The sequence below is a fragment of the Anomalospiza imberbis genome, chromosome Z (assembly GCF_031753505.1).
Source record: "Anomalospiza imberbis isolate Cuckoo-Finch-1a 21T00152 chromosome Z, ASM3175350v1, whole genome shotgun sequence".
Classification (NCBI taxonomy): domain Eukaryota; kingdom Metazoa; phylum Chordata; class Aves; order Passeriformes; family Viduidae; genus Anomalospiza; species Anomalospiza imberbis.
The window spans coordinates 30,719,761-30,737,260 of NC_089721.1; the positions used below are offsets into that span (position 1 = coordinate 30,719,761).

Consider the following 17,500-nt stretch of genomic DNA (forward strand, 5'->3'; position numbering starts at 1 on the left):
TTTGGTTTCTTTGTCATGAAGACTACTGTGCTGACATCAACAAGCCTTACAGCATGTTTGGTATCCTCATTGCTACCAGCTGAAATTTAGAAGAATTAGCAAATAAACTCTGAATTAATCACTCCAAACATATATTCAAGAATTTTCAAAGAAGGCATTCCTCTGAAACCAATAAACACTTCAAAATATAAGCCCTACTGAAGAAAATGTTAAATACTGCTCTCTGAAGAGGGAAATGTAAATGCTGGAGAGATACATGAAAATCAGTCTGCTCTGGCTTAACACAGACAAGTGTTGATGACACTTGGACACCTGGACAAAAAAAGGAGTATAGAAAATTACTGGTGGAATGAGGAGAGCTCTAGCATGCAAGACTCAAGCTACACTCATGCTGTAGGAATCTCTATTATATCCTTCTCCTTGTTAGCATAGTGAGGAGATTGTTAGAAGCTTGCAAGGTTGTGTAAGATAATTTCCAGTTGTCAGAACCAACTGTCTACATGTGGGAGAAAATCAAACATTCACATCAGGATGTGATGGAAAGAAAGGAAATCCTAACTAAAGATCTAGTGAAAAACACCTAGTCTTGCAAAGTGGAACGTGGTAGCAATTGTCACTGAGGTAAACTGGAATAACTAAAATCAGGGTCTGGACAGAGGCCAGCCCTCACCATACCATGGGAAAACAGATCATTATTGTGTAAGAAACAAATAACAAGCCTTCCATGGTATGTGCTGATATTAAATAAACCATTCTTCAAGATAATAATTATGTACACTTATATTAATGGTTAATCTTGCTTGTGCTACTCCTGCTTGGACAAAGAAAATAGCTCATATTGCTTAGTTTTTCTTTTAGCTTATTTTTACTTTCAGGTTCATTGTATTACAATACCTGATTTTAAAAAGCAGAATATGGTTATGGAGGTCTGTCTGGCTTTAGGTTTCTGCATTTTTGTGTAAAACTTTCAATTTTTATTTTGGTTTTCTAAATGCCTATTTTGTAAAGATCTGTATTTCAGGGTAATCTTCTAGGACAAAATAAATTTTTGGCCAAAAGACACATTTAAAGCAGTGGATAATCCATCTCTGTTCTCCTGCCTGAGGATATGAACACTTCCCAAAGAAACAAGAGTTCAAACATCTCTCTTCTATGTACTATTCCCAATCTCATTTTCCCTCATGGAAAAACTAATCTCCAGAAGAAAGCACGCAGCTTCTGCATGGACACAAAACTCTGACATTACCTGATGGTTTGGGTGTGGTGGCATGGGATATTCCTCCATTGTGCTGCGTATTGTCACCAGTTGAGAAATCCAGGCTCATACGGGGTTTGGGCTGGTACTCTCGCCTGGGCTGAGATGATGCCTCTTTTATTCTGCCAAAACATCAAGGTTAAATGTCAAGAGCTAATATCTTGTTAGCAGACAAGATGCACCAAATACCTTTATTTCCAAGGCTTAAATTCTCATCCACCAATCATCCATAGTAGACAAGTTGAATAATTTGGAGTAGCTTTTTTTGTTTATAACAGTAGTTTAAATTACCAAAACCAGCCGATGTGACTGTGCCATGAAGTTGTTAATTCTTCATTCCTTTTAGAAACCTAACAATTTGTCTATCTTCCTTTCGCCTAACAAAAACAAAGAGCTCATAATTAAAAAAAAAAAAAAAACTTGTTACATGACTATCAATGCTTAGAGAAGGGCTATACAAACATCCCATTTTTAGTATGACTTTTTGCTTCTAATCTTTGCAAGCATTATTTATTCAGTTGATTGATGCTAGCTCTTGTCATTTTGTAAGAAGACTCTGTGGGAATGTACTGACTTCAGCCGTAGACTTGGTTAATTGGCAGTTTGGAATACTTGTTTCACAAAGGGACAAAAGTCCAGTCTTCATGACTCTCAAAATAACCATTTATTTATCATTAATTTCAGCTATTTCTTCTAATTGAGAAATCTAGGTCTTCCAGGGAAGGGTCTATTTACAGATTCTAGGGTAAAATCCAATGGAGGGATGAACAGAATCAGAACAGTTTATGCAGAACAACTACCACATGTATTTCTAATTCCACATATGAAAGAACATTTCATATGTACTTACAAGACAAGTTGATTTTCCAACCTTTTCTATATCTGCCCCAGACATGCTGCTAGTGGCACATTTTGATTTATCTATTGTAAAGATCTGCATCTAACTTACTGACTTTTGATTCTTATAACAAGGTTTTCCTCACCATCCAAAATACCAATACAAGTCAGTTCCTAGAGAATGCTTTTCTTTCACATTAAAAACCAAACCCAAAAGCAAAAAAAAAAAAAAAAAAAAAGAAAAAAAAAAAAACCAAAAACACCTTAAATAATTGAAGTGGTCAAAATAAATAAAAAGCCTTTGTTTTGTCTCACTCATTAGCAAAATTCAAGACAGTAAAAATTTAAGAAATATTTTAACTAGTTCTGTTACATTTAATGCTCTCATGAAACACCTTTTTTTTTCAGATTATGAACTATAAGGTGACAGTTCTACTGTCTTGCTAAAAATTATCCAAAAGCTCAGCATAAGCCATGTTTCATAAGAAAAGAAATACCCCCAAAAAGACCATTCCTGCTTCCCAGCTGGTCTGTCATGATACTGTGTTGGGAAAACTGCATCCTCATTTCACTTGGTGAAAAGGGGAGTTTAAAATAGTCTTTGCTACCTTCCAGTTTTTTTATTAATTTTACTGAAAATTTCCCAATGTTCACCAAGCTCCCAGTATTTCCCAGTTCCTGGAATCATGGCATTTTAAGGACATTTATGCCTTCCACTAATGTGTAGGAAAAAAATGAATTTTTTTCACTTGTATCTCCTGAAGAAAGTCTTGAAGTCTAATCTAAACAGCCAATAAAAAATAGAAGACAAGTGCATTCTAAAATGTTTCTAGTTTTTGCAGTCTATCTCATACTTTAAAAAAATTCTTTTTTGAATATTTTACACCGGACAGTCTGCTGGTTAAAAGACATTGTCCATGCCAGAAGCCAGCATGAACAGGTTCCATTCAGTCTTTTAAAGAATAGGTAGAAAATGGGCAGTATGTGCTGTAGACATCGCTAACAGTGAACAGTAACAAATTTGCTCAGCTTAAAAATAAATCATGATTTATTTTCTAGTCTGTATAGTCAAAAAAAAAAAAAAAACAAAACCCAAACCCCAGGGGTTATGCATTACTTTCTACCTGCCTATCACCAGCAGTGAAAGACTAGTAGTTTGGATAGTAACAGCTCTACATCCCTGACTCATCTCTGGCGTGAACACATCACAGCGCTCAATTTGTGTCCAGTGGTGTGGATAAAGTATGATTTAGCCAGCAGCCTCTTTACAATTAGGGATGCAAAAGATTTAGTTCAACTGAATTACCGTAGCATTCTGATGCAAGGTCCTTGCAAAGCTAAAATCATTCACAGCTGAAACTTGAAGTAAAAATACTGACCAGTTAGCAGAAATTAAAAAAGGGCAAAGGATCATCTGAATTGATACAGGAAGAGATGTATGTAGAGATGTACGTTCACTTAATGGCATAATTTATGGAGTACCAGATAAAACACCTGTTCCTGAGACATTTTTTATGCTTCTATAAAGAAAGTGAATTGCAGTACTCTTTTGCAAGTGCTAAAAATTGTTCTGTTAGCTGTTTAGACATTACTGTAAACTGAATCCAGGAACAGTCAGCACAACAGCCTACCCACCAAAACAAGTGCTGTTCCTAGTCACAAAGACTTTAAGACTTAGAACTCAATGAGGTTTTCAAGATGCATGCTCTGAGAAAATGAATACTGACAGACCCAGCAGTATTAGCAACTTGATCTATACTAATGACATCAGAAAATAGCTGCCTTTGCACAGTATATGAACATTATCTCCTCTTGGGAATTATATCCATCTTTTTCTAAGAGTCTGCTAGAACATTATTAGTAGAGAAACATTTCCTGAATGTTAAATTTCTTTGAAGAAGGATGTGTATTTGAGAAGCTGATCAATTTGTTTTGATGGAAACAAAAATTCTAAAGTAAAAGTTATGAAACTCTTTTAAAAAAATATGTAGGAATTCTGATAGCATATGCAGGTATACTAACAGGAATGGAAGAGATAGCTTAAGACCTGTATCAAGTTTGACCTGATAATAGGAGGAATATTTAAAAAAGTGGTTAATAATGAGGGTCTCACTACTGACTCAGGAAGATCTTCAGGTCGATAAGAATGCAACAAGATACTCTTTTGCAAAATCAATTTTTAACATCTTCTTTCAGAATGAGCACACGTTGTGAATACATACACGAACAGTAAGGAATCCAAAGTTTCAAGTGTCACTGAATTCAATATAAACACTTACTTTCAGTTAACTCACATTTAATAGCTTTACTGAGATGAGGTGCTTTCCTGAACTCAGAAGTAGATGCATCTCCAACATTTAAATCTCAGCTTGCAATCATCTAATGAAATGGCCCTTGATTTCATAAAAGTACAAGTACCAAGTTGAGAAAGATAACAGCATTGCATTCTACTCATAGGTTTTCTACCTCTGTAAAACTATCAAACTATTCAAGAAACTTACAAAAAGTGCATTACCTATCTTCCAGTTTAGAAGTAACTCGCTGTAGGATCTGCATGGCCTGCTTGTGGTACTCCAGCTGGGCTTGCACAAGAGCAGAAAGCTGGCTCACTTGTTCAATCTGAGGATTGACATCAAAACATCAGGCAATAGAGAATAAAGACCACTGTCCACTGCAAAGGCAGTTTAACTTATCTCTCTAAAACCTTGATTCAGCTTCACAGTTAGCGGTAAATATTTACATATTTACATATTAGTCTTTATTCATTACCACGTCTGGTTAGGACCTGATCTGGAATGGTAATTGCAACTCTTCCCCGCTGATCATCTCTCCATGGCTGATTTGCATGAACAGCAGCCTACAGACCTACCACATTCAGCAAACTGAATGTGTACTTTTCATAAAGTTTTTACTTTATGAAAGTAAAAACGAGACTGTAATGAGAGTATAATACACCCTCTACCTCCCTGCCTTCGAAGGGTGCAGAACCACAGGGACTATGGTCATGCTTCTATTGTATTCTGACCTGTGAAGCAGACCAAAACAGAAAGTTACTACAGACTCTGGGATGCAGAATAATTGTGGTGAGGACAGAGAGCATTCCACTTCATGAGGGAAAAAAACACCCAGATCCCACTCTGTGGGCAATGCAATTGCTAGCAGTTTTCATAATGCACAACACCACAATGTTCTATATGCAAATATTTTCACGTTTGTTATGGCTCCTCTACAGCAATCTGGTAATAAAATGAAGCGTTAGAATAGGTGTGTACTTAAAATAAATCAAGCAATCCACATCAACAGAAATACTTAAAATTAATTTCCTTTGACTACATATTCTGTAAGACAGACTTCAGCTGACGTGTTATAGAGATGTTTTTTCTTGCTTAATTTAACAATTTCAACATTAATTATAAATAGAACATTAGATAAACTAGAAAATGCTCAATCTGAATCAATATATAAGCAAAATATATTCTGCAGAGTCAGATATGAACAGTCACAGTAACTTTGGGTTTTCTATTCACTATTGCATCTTGATTACAGCAGAGACCATGGGGTTATGAGTTCATAATTTCTGATCTTTACAGTTCTCTCAGCAGCCCACACAATTGAGCAAAAGCCTTGGCCCCAACCCTATAACCACAAGTAAACATAAATAGTCATATTTACATAATTCTAAGATGAAAGTTACTTCGGTTTTGTAAGTAATGCTTTGCATTTAGGAAGCACAACAATGCTACAGAGGACTCATATTCTCTAGCTCAGTTACCTATAAAATGCATAAAAAATTGTTCCTACAAGAACATGCTATAGAACATTACTACAGGTTCTGAGCCTTTCACTGTGTCCAATAAGGAGGAAAGCACCTTCACTATCTTTCTAAGACTCGTCAAAGATTAACAAGGGTTATCTCACATCCATCTCCAAAAGGTTAAACATGCTTGACTCAGCAATTTCTTTTGATTCATCAAATTTCTCCAGAGCCTGACGAAGTTCCTCATCAGGGAGCTTGCCCTGTCTTTTTTTCTTGTAATCAAAATCCAGGCGTCGACCCTCCATTTTCTTCAGGTGATGCTAAAAAACCAAAAAACACAAATGCAAGCAGACAATAAAGGGCATTCCCCAACTTTCCTAATATTGCATTGTAAGCAGGTAGTCCATGCACACTTGGAAACATATATTGTTTGCTGTCCACTAACCCTTTCCCAGAGGAGAGAAATATGGAACAATGAAATACATAGGTTTGCACACCATTCAAGAAGCAATGATCTAAATGACAGACCAAGACTAATAAAAGGCCATGCAGAATGGACAACTTCAATTGCCATCTCTATAAAAGATATGCAGGTTTCTTGCTTTTTAACTCTGATGAAGAATTACCTGAACACTATTTTTTTTCCCTAGATGTTCAGGAGAAAATATTTTTAAAAGCACAACTTTTGTCTGTATAACAGCATTCATAAACAAAGCAATAGAGGATTTATTTTTATCATTTCTACCAGACCACTAAATTATCTTAATGCTATCTTATACTGAAGATTTCCTAGAGTGTTACCTGAGGTAACATTCATGTTCATGTGTTTAGCAACTGCCACGTTCAACTGGCCAGAAGTTAATGCTACCAGCATGACCATGATTACTTGAGGTGTTTACTTTCTCTCAGAAGAATCAATTTATCACGCACTACAATATTTATAACTACCCATTTTCTAAATTATATCCAACAGTCCAAGATATCTTTCATGCACATACATTTAACAGTATGAAAGCCTTACTGAGCTGAGAAGAGCAGCTACTTATGCAGATCCACATTTGTCATGCACTAGGAAGCGGCATGTAAACATCAGTACATCTGTTTTGTGAAATGAGCTTTCAAATGGTGAGATTAGAGTACTTTGCTCTTGCCTGCACAAGACTGAAAATTTTGCTATCAAAAAATGTTCAAATTTTTATCTTTCCCTTTCTAAAGCATCATCAAGAGATACAGAACTGAAAGTAAAATTCAAACCTAAAGAGACAAAAATCAAGTCATTTTCAAACCTGAATGCCCCATTTTAAACTATACAACTAACAAAAATACTAAACATATAGACAGTCCACACATATGGCATTATTAAATTGCTGCATTGAGGTCAATACCTGTATTTCTCTCAGATCTTTGTCATGGAGATTCTGAAGTGGGTCAATGAAGTTTTGCTTCACTTCCATGTCTAAAGAGTCCTTGACTTCAGAAAGCTCCTTCATAGCTTCTCCCACATCAACAAGTGCTGGTCCTGAAAAAAAAGATGCAGTCAAAATAAGTTTGTTTTGAATCACCATGGAATGAAACTGAATCATGGAACTTCATGGCAACTTCAGTTAGTATTTCATTTTAGGTCTCAAATTTAGGAAACAGAGGATGATGCACTATGTGAAAGAGCAACATAGATTTTACATAGTGCAGCCACCAGAGTTCATGCCTTGTAATACAGCTGAATTTATGGTTCTATGATGTATTAAGACAGGCTTCTCCACATCCGTTATGGTCCGTTCATTCCTCACTCTGTTGAAATAAATATGCTAGAACAGATTGTATTTACTCAGTGGTATCATCACCACACTGCATTAAAAAATAGTTTAATTCAAGTCTAGGTCTCCCCATTTCTATCAGTGAGACTAGTGACAGTACCAAATGTAAAAAATCTTAACAATTTCACAGATTTTTTTTTAATGAAAGGTTTTTTTGATGAGACTATAGACTTCATAGTACTACTACACTTGGGAGGTCTACTACACACACTACTCAAGTGTAGGTTTATGAAGCTCATAAACTTCAATAACCCTAACTGCCTTTTGAAATTTCCTCCAAGATTAACTTGAGTGCCACAAACATTATGACTGTTTTACTTCTGCTCCATAAAAAGAAAAACAAGAAGCTCAAACATACTTCCTGGTTTGAGGTATAGGTTAAGGATTAAAAAAAAAATCACCTTCAAAGAATATGAAGGGTCTAAAAACCAAAATATGTGAGAAATCAGAAGCTTTGTCTCCCAGGCAGCAGATGCCAGCCATGCACTGCAGAATGAGAGAGCCTCCCAGATTTGGACAGAGTGACAAATAGTTGTAATAGCTGCTATTAGTTAAGAATGTGAAAGTAATTGTCCTATCTGTTCTGCTGCATGGTAGTGCAGTTGTCACAGAATATAAAGCAAGTTGCAGAAACTAGATTATATTAGTTCATTTTCCTTTTAAAAATTTGTTTGAAATTTAATAAATGAGAGGCAACTAATTAAAAAAATAGTAGTATTTAGCACAAATCAAACTACATCTGTCAAGCTTACTAGTGAATTACATAAAGCAAGTAAGAAAGTACTTTTTCCATTCCATATGTCTTTATGTCAGGAAAACAATTTAATGACGGTTCAAATAGAGAATAGGATTTCCACAGTCCTATTTGAGGGTCCTGTGTGTTGTCATGTAAAAATGGCCACACAGAAGTCCACACAAACAAGACAGAAAGACAAAGTATGCTGTTGTGAATGTCATCCTTTTATAATCAGAATTCTACTGCTGAACATAGTTTTAAGGGTCAATTTAACATCGGTAACTCAGACAGCTATAAACTCATTTGGGCTTGGAGGGAAGAACAGTTAACATATAAGACAGGAGTGTCCATTAGTGCCTTAAAATGTGGAATTTGGTCAGAAAAAAAAAGGCCAAAGTCTATTAAAAATCTATTAGTTTTTATTCCTTGCCTGCAATGACGACAGTAACAGTTGATTAAGGATTCTGACGACAAAAGCGCTTTGATCTATATATGCATAGACAATAATACAATTTCTGTACATATTTCAATCCAACACAGCCACAGTATCACAATTTATGACAGATAGCTAAAGCCTAAGGGTCAAAATGTAAACAATTTGACTTCCATTTATACCAAAAGTTTCTCTAGTAGAAATCTTCAAAAGATACTCAAAACAGGCTTAGACCAATCTTAAAGGAAACATCAGATGAAGCAGAATTCTAATGCTTCTTGCAGAGAAGCAGAACTCTAATGCTTCTTACAGATGTTTTTCCTCTATGAGTGTGCAGCCCTTTAATAATGAAAGCTATATTAAATTTTCCTACACCCTTTATTGCATTATAATAGAAAGGGAAGTAAGCAAGTTACCAAAGTTGCATTCTTCACCAAGTTCTCGGCCAAATTTCAGCATCGCATCTGCCAGCAAGGCTTCTGCCTGAGGATAGCCTGGTCCCTTTTCCTGGCCTCGAATTTTTGACATGGTGTTGATCATGCTGAGTTTAGCTCTGGAAGCTGAAAAAGGCAAGTGACAGAGGTTACAAGCATGCAATTGTTTGCCTACATTTATGCCTACAGGCATAAATCCATTCTTGTGTTTAAATTATCTGAGCAACTTAAAACATATTTTAAAGATACTATGTAAATTTAGGACAAAGCCCTGTTTTTCATCAGTTCTTTTTAGAGCAAAGGAATGAAATATTGTTGGTCAATACTGTTTTTATTTTGCTGGCAGACTAGAGAGGAGTCTCTGTCCTGAACTTCAGAGGAGTCTCTGTCCTGAACTTCTAAGACAAAGCTTCCCTTGAAATGACTTGGACAGAAGTAAGCCCAGGAACACTCCCAAGATAGCATTGTTTGACATGTGACAGACAAGTAAATCTTTAAGATATCTCCAAATTTGCCTTAATCTTAAAATCCCTAGGTACCAGATGGATACCAGATAGGGCAAGCCTCACCCTCAAGGAAAAGTCCAGACTAGGTACACTGAAGATTAAACTGTGGTGTCCCCTATTTTTTAAATGCTTGAAAGCTTTTTGGCTGTAGAATATTAAGGAAAGTCATGTCCCCAAACATGATGTACAGCAACCTTTGCAACACTTTTTGTTTTTTATGGGGATTTAGGGAAACTCCTACTTCAATAAGGTTTTCAACTGTACTTCAGCATGCATTTTATTACAGACACACACCTGAAGAACAAATATTAAAAGACACAACACAAATATTGTAATTGATGGAAACAAAGACAGCAAATATAAAATAACTATTTCGTTTGCTGAAACGGCTATGAAAGGGCAACGTATTTTTAACATTTAATAATTAAGGTTTTTTTAGTTTTCCCACTACCCTTGAGTGCCATCAGATTGTTTTTCAACATCTGAATTTCTTGATGTCTTCTGTTTCTACCCACTACAAAAATACAGTCAGCAGACTTACTCACTGTTCAGTATAAGAAACTGCATTTTAATGAAGTTAAATGTCATTGAAATGATGCAATAAGAAAATACAGAAGCACAAAAGAAAATAAGGCATAAACAAAATTTGTCAGGGGAGTGAAGGCAGCAAGCTGAATTAATTCAGGAGCAAATGGGAGTATTTTCAGAAATTAAAGAAAGAAATATAAGAGGGAAAAATGAAGTGGCTATATTTTGGACACCAAGGTAAGAGTAGAAAGCAAAAGTTAGACAATGATGCATACTTCTTTAATTGATGTTTCAAAACACCATGGACTCGGGTGATCTGTAGTATCACAGTACTGTGTTATCCAAGTGTTTTCCAGGTACATTCCATTATCAAGGAATGTGTGCAACTGCTACTCTCAACTCCTCTACTTCCTATCAAACCCATGTAAACTTCTAATTTTCTTTAAAAGAATGCTGTTAAAGTGTTTGTTTCCTGTTTGTGGCTTTGTTGGGTTTTTTTTCCCTTTTTAAAATTAAATTCCCTCATTTTTTCAATGTAATATTCCTAATTTTTATGAAAATGGGAAAGGAAATGGGAAATACTAGAAACTGGCATTTTTGGTGACCCATGTAAAAAGTAATACAGCTGTAGGGAGAATTTTAAAAGAGAAAAAAATTTATTTTATTGAAAGAATAAATTAGAATTCTTCTCACTATAGGGAGCCCTTTTGCAACTGACATAAAACAATCTAAGATCAGGTGAGTGCTGAAAAGGTTTAGTCCTCCTTTCCTCTTACCTGTGGAATGAACAACATGATCTCATTAGATAGGGACAAAAGTGAATCTTCCCCCTGCCTATTACGATGTTAATTTTTTGATTCTACTTGCATGTGCCATGAGCAGAGGAAGGGATATGTAGCTAGACTATGGTAACTGTTCTTTCATGCAGCATTGCAAATTTAAAACTGCACGAAGTGCCTGAAATCACACCCTTAGCTACCTGCAGAAATTTTGCTGTCTGCTTTTGCCGTGAGCTGGTTTCACAATTCACAGCAACCATAACCACTCAGATATGTCAAGAAGGCAGTCAGAGAAGCACTAAATATCCAAAGCTTATTACTCACTCTACACAGTGTTGCTTAACAGCAGTTTGACAGCAGTTAACAATTTTGTCACTATCCCCATAATGTTTGCCAATCCTGTTGCTTTTCCTGCAGAGTACATTACCATGAGCAATGAAGCTGTGGACTCAAGTCATAAGCTGAATTTACTCGTCTGACATAGCAACTGTTCTGGTCATCATTATTTTCTCTCTAGCAGTCCTTGAACTTGTAAATACTATTCCTCTTTTTTTTTTTTTTTTTTTTTTTTTAATCCACTGTCAGCATTATCAAAATATTATCTTGTCTTCTGTGGTCTAACATCAAAAAATCACCAATTAATCTGTATCAGCAATAGTCCTTCAGCATACCACACTGGAGTTGAAACATTTCACAGCAGTTCACATTTATTTGTAGCTATTAGGAATAAAATTTCTCAGTGTAAATGTGTCAATTTGGTCCGTAGTTCCATTAAACACTAAGATACTTATGGTAGACAGAAGGCCTAATTTTACCTTCAGGGAAGTGGTCACAGAACCAGCCTGACAGAGTTTGAGAAGTGCTTGTACAACACTCTCAGGCATATGGTATGACTCTTGGGGACGGTGCTGTGCAGTGCCAGGACTCAATAACCCTTGAGGGTCCCTTCCAACTCTGCATATTCTGTGATTCTGTGATTTATCACAAGCTAACTCCATTGACCTTAACAGTGATGATGGCATTGACTTAAGCTAGTATCAAAACACTTATGTTCCTAGATTATTACAGAAATCTCTGTAATATTCAGTATAATGGTTTACTGTTTATTGCAGGTCCAGACCACCCCTCCCTGAGAGAAACCTTTGGCAAAAGAGGAACATGTAGTTCTCCATCTGCCCAATCAAACCTGCTCTTTCATCTCCCTATGGAAAAGACTCATTGGTTTCTATTTTGAGGGCTCAGTTTAGACATGTCTGATAACACTTGATTTTCTGTTCTTTTCTCCAGTATGACATCAACAACTCTTTCGCACCATCACTTTTCTGTAACAAGGATGGGAAATAGCCAGAGGACCAGAGGAAAAGTGGTATCTCTTCTTGTGCCATGAAGGAGGTTGCTTTGGAACATTGCTTTTCCATGGTCTGCAAGGACTGCGCGGTCCTTTTCCTTCCCATGGCAAATGACTAGGGAAGGTAAAGGAAAGAGCTGCCTCATGCAGACACTCCCATCATGCCTCCGCTGATCTCCAGGTGTGGGCTGATGGCGGGCCTCAGCTGCCCCATGCCCAGGGCTGTGCCTGATGCCAGGGCTGCATCTGCCCCAGCACCTGCAGCTCCTGGCTGGAGCCGAGAGACGGGCGCTGGCTGTAGGCCCTGCCCTGCTGCCCTGGGCAGCCACAGCAATCACCAGCTGCAGGGGAGGCCCTATGCTCACAGTGCCGACACGCTGGCTCCTACAAGTAAGTGCACCCGGTTCGTGGGCATGTTCTGCCCACTCACTTAAAGAAAGAAGACTCAGAAGGGAAACAAGGCCTTCCAAAGCTAGCCTCTATTCACCATGACAGCCTAACAGACAGGCCTGTACTCATCTCTGTTGTTTACTTTACCGTAACTTTGCCAATTTTGTGTCAACCTTAATTGCACCAGCAAGGATGAGATCTGTCAGACTTTATACTGGTAAGAAAAAGTGTTTTCAAGAAGTGTGCAAAACTGTAAAATCGTGAAATTAGGTTACCTGGATTTGGCTGAAGATACTCTATTGTCTTTGCCATTATTTCCATAACTGCCCTGCTGGTAACATCCACTTTCTAGAGGACAGAGGGTTAAACAAAAAGAAAAATGGAGGTTAGACAAAAGGAAGAAGTTTTTCTCTCATTTTGTTCTTATAAATTTTTTTAACTCTTCTTATAATTTTATTTTTATGTGCTTCAGAACAGCCCTGGTACCGGAATGGTGGTAATATCTGAAAAATGACTAAAGTATGAATCCACCACTTCAGCTTATAGCAGGTCCATTCTCAAGTAAGGCCAGAGTACCTCAGAATGGGTTAGGAATTTGATACATTTGGTGCATTTGATTATTGTATAGGGCTAATTCTTTATATCACCATGGGAACCATCTACAACAGGGAAAACTTTTTGATAGAAGAGTCACAGACAGCTTTTTGGAAAACTGTCTATCTTTGACCCCCTAATAACTGTCAAAATGAGAGGAAAGCAGAAGTCACTCAAAACCAACCATTAACAATAAAATGTGTTGTTTACTGCTTCCAGAGCAATGTCTGATAATTTTGGAGTAAGGAAGACTAGATATCACACAGTTCCCAGTTTCAAGAAATCTATCAGCATGAATGCACTGACCATTTATTTCTTCCTGGCTGATTTCCATATTTAGAATTTTAAAAAACTTAGAACTGATTAGCATTACTTTCTTCTACTTTCTTTTGTAGTAAGAAGATTTCCTTCCTAGGGAAGCAATCCCTATCCACATCCTAGACTGAATGTAGCAAAGTATGCAACTATTCTTACTCTCAGAATCAGGTCTCGGAGAAAAAATGCTCCTTTGGCAGATTGGGGAATCCCCATAATGTCCTGTACTTTGTATTTAAGAGGACACGTTGCATTTCTCTGCAGGGTAGCTTGTGTCCCACAGAGTGAACTCCTTTATCATAATGGCAAGTTCCTATTTTAAAAAAGAACACCTGAGATAGGTTGGTTGCATCATGCTGTCATGATGTCTCTCCTGTTTCCTGTTGCCATTGCCATCTGTCAGGTCTTGCTCTATCCTTTACACAGAGAAGCAAGAGAGGTTTGCCAGACTTGGGTGAATAAGCAGCTGAACTGCCTGGCAGGGAACACAGAAATGGCTAGGAGGCTGCAGAGGAGAGTAGGGGCGAGGGAACAGAAGGCCAAGGACAGGATCATGTCCACTGCCTGCAGGAGGATCATGTCCACTGCCTGAAGGAAAGCTGGCAGTGGACACAGGGCCAGGTGGGGAGTGTGGAGGCAACAGATAGATTTACTCCATTCCTTCCACAGCTTTCAGTGCTCCTGCCTCCTGGGCTGCCAACCCATGCCACCTACAAGCACGATATGGGATGCACACCTGGCTGTTGCAATGTCCTGTTTTTCACTCTAAACTTTACCCCAGTTTTCTCAATCATTGTTAACATTTTTCAGTAGGAATGCCTATACTGGTCACCCACTTAAACAGAAGCTGAGAGGGAGAAACCAGCTCTGTGCTTTCTTTGTAAGAAGTACAAAGTATATGCCCTTTATTTTCCATACAAGATTTTTTCTCCACCTCATTATACAAATGGGCAGATAAACAGCTTCTTTTTCACTTAATCAGAGTTATGTATCAGATACATACCTTACAAATCTCCTAGCACAAGTTTTTATTACAAGATTTGATAGTAACTTTGAAAGCTGAAGCCTGAAAAAACGCTGCCCCCACTGATCCTTTCAGGTGAAATACTATCACTGCCATACACAGCTGTGGCTTTTTTTTCTTTTTTTTTTTCCCTCCACAGAGACACTCAGTGCTATCACTTCCAGCCTCATCAAACAGCTTGTTGGAGGGTTAGCTCCATCTACCTGAAGCACATTGCTAGTGGAGGCTGCCTAACAGGACCTCTGAACCTGTGAATAAATACCCCAGAGCCACTGTCATGCCTACAGCCTTGATACTCAAGGAGCCAAGAATTACCAGCACCCTTCTCCACTGAAATGGCTGTTTTGTAGACTGACTCAATTTTCAGAGATCCTCTACAATGGTTTAAATGCAGCTAATGCAGCTGATTACTTCAGTCCCAATCTCTGAATGAAGTATTTGCATTATAGAGTGCCATACAGTACATATCCCTTAGTTAGAAAACAAAACAAAAAAAAATAGAAAACTGAAAACACAGTCCTGCTGAATAAAAGTTAAGTGTTTCAAGATTCTCTGAGTGATTCTGAGACCGAAACCTTTGAAATTCCTGTCCTAGAAAGAAAAAAATGCATGGTAATAATGAATATATGCTGTATTTAGACTTACCCTTTCCATTTCTTTGAAATCATCATCTAGTTTTGTTCCTTCTGCACCTCCTACTTTTTCACTCACTTTCTGCAATTAAAAAAGAACAACAGATTCAGCAACAACTGAAAAAATCTAGCTACAACATTTCCTTGTAGAAATGCTAGGGTTTTTTTCTGTTACGTCAGTACAACAGTAAAACTTATTACTCCTTCTGAAAAACTTGTTTCAAACACACTCTAAAGTTAAACATTCATAAATAACATATTACTACTAAGCCTCAGAGACCCAGTCTTTGACCAAGGATAGAAGCCATACCTAAGCTCCCAAGGCATGGCTCTAGCAATCCAGAAGGCAAGAGGTACCCGTGCCTGAGAACTTTCAGATATTGACTCAACTCGAAGTAAATCATCAGTAAAAATCAAGTGTTTATATATAAACTTTATAGACAAAGAGACAGATAGAAAGATTGATTTAAAAAAAACCCTATATTCACACCATGAAAGAGGCTGAGTATTATGTAAGTTATACATAAAATACCCAACTCACTTATCTAGATAGAAAGAAATAAAAGGAACTCTGTTAGTATGACTTTAGCAAATATTCTGGGTTTTTAATAAAATATTCAGTATGAAAACTAATTGTAAAATTGAATTGTGCCACTGTTTCATCTCCCTGATAGAATGTAATACATTGAACTGTGTTTCCCTTTACAGTCAGTAATATGGATAATAACAGACTTGAACAGCAACTGCTATACAGCACAATTCAAAATGGATTTTAACAATTGCATTGTTAGTCACAAAGTCTTTTACTGCTATAATCCCTTGACTAAATCAGGTGCATATGATCCAGTGAATGTATTAATCTTTCACTGGGATGGTTTTTGTCATAAGAAATTAATCACCATATAAGTTATTAATTACTGATTTCAGTTAAGTGATTCCAGCAATAAACAAGAAGAAAGAAAAGAAAAATTTCACTTTGCCCCTCTTGGTTTTAACTACTGTGGTAAGTCCTTTACACTATTTTTTAGTATAAAGAGGAGGAATACCCACAGTCACTCACATGCATTTAGTAAAACCCAGACATTTGTATGATTTTAAATTCACTTCAGTTCACTACAACAAAGCTGCAAGTGCATCATGGCCAAGCACTTACTAATGCAGGCTGTAATTATCTGTGCAATAGGAAATAGCTATCAACTGTTTGTTTTCTATCAGCATCTCACAAATTGTAGCCAAAATGGTGCATTAATGAAACAACAATACTATGACAAAAACAAGGAACTGAATTTATGCCATCTTTCCTGTACAAAAGAGATGTGCATACATACCGACAGCCTCTTATCAATAATCTGAATATGAATAAATTAGTGTGGTCTGTATTATTAAACTTGTGCTCTACAGAGACAAGTGAAGTACAACAAAAGAATCAGTATTGTTAGGACTAGTGGACAAGGGATAGTTTCAGTGGTCTAAAAGTTTTTATTTATTAGTTTCATGAATGAATCTTCTGCAAATGGATATCCTACTACAGATAATATGGCTAAATCTGCACAGAAGCTTCCTACTATAAAGATTTCACATCCCTGAAAATAACAGTATGCTAATATGCTAGCACTTAAATATTTAAAATAGATTTTTAATATCTATAGTTCAACTCCAAGGCTACAAAACATTCAAAAGAAATTAATCTCTCAGCCCTTTTTGGCTGTAGCTCTAAATTTCATCACTTTGAAATATTTTCATGGTTGATGAGGATTTGCAAAGACATGTCTTTTCATCCCCACAGATGCCCTAAATGTCCTAATTCACATCTATAAAACATAGCAGTTCCTCCTTTCTTTCACATTCACCACTACTCTAGCTGAGGAATGTATGACACTCCTAAAAGCACAACCCAACAATTTTCTGGACTTGTCACTGCATAGTCAAAAGGCGGGTCACCCCTCTCTTCTAAACTTGCTTTCAGTTTTTGCTTACCTTGTCAATATTAGGCTCACAGTTACCATCCACTCATTTAAGGTGGCTAAAAATACTATGTACTAAGCAGAAAATTAATTTGTAAAGCTCTGTGATAAGTACTGTTACAAACGGGTGAGTCAAAGGACAGAGAGAGAGAGA

General features: G+C 36.9%; 1 protein-coding gene across 1 annotated transcript in view; it reads right to left on the reverse strand.

Moving 5' to 3' along the window:
• Positions 1 to 17,500, reverse strand: part of SH3GL2 (SH3 domain containing GRB2 like 2, endophilin A1) — a 90,772-nt gene that overhangs the window by 2,652 nt on the left and 70,620 nt on the right. Inside the window, exons 2-8 of the mRNA XM_068177587.1 lie at positions 15,396 to 15,464; positions 13,093 to 13,165; positions 9,249 to 9,392; positions 7,235 to 7,368; positions 6,011 to 6,169; positions 4,608 to 4,711; positions 1,247 to 1,377 (exon numbers count right to left, since the gene is read on the reverse strand). Coding sequence (XP_068033688.1) covers positions 1,247 to 1,377; positions 4,608 to 4,711; positions 6,011 to 6,169; positions 7,235 to 7,368; positions 9,249 to 9,392; positions 13,093 to 13,165; positions 15,396 to 15,464 — 814 coding nt within the window. The remainder of the gene's footprint in view (positions 1 to 1,246; positions 1,378 to 4,607; positions 4,712 to 6,010; positions 6,170 to 7,234; positions 7,369 to 9,248; positions 9,393 to 13,092; positions 13,166 to 15,395; positions 15,465 to 17,500) is intronic.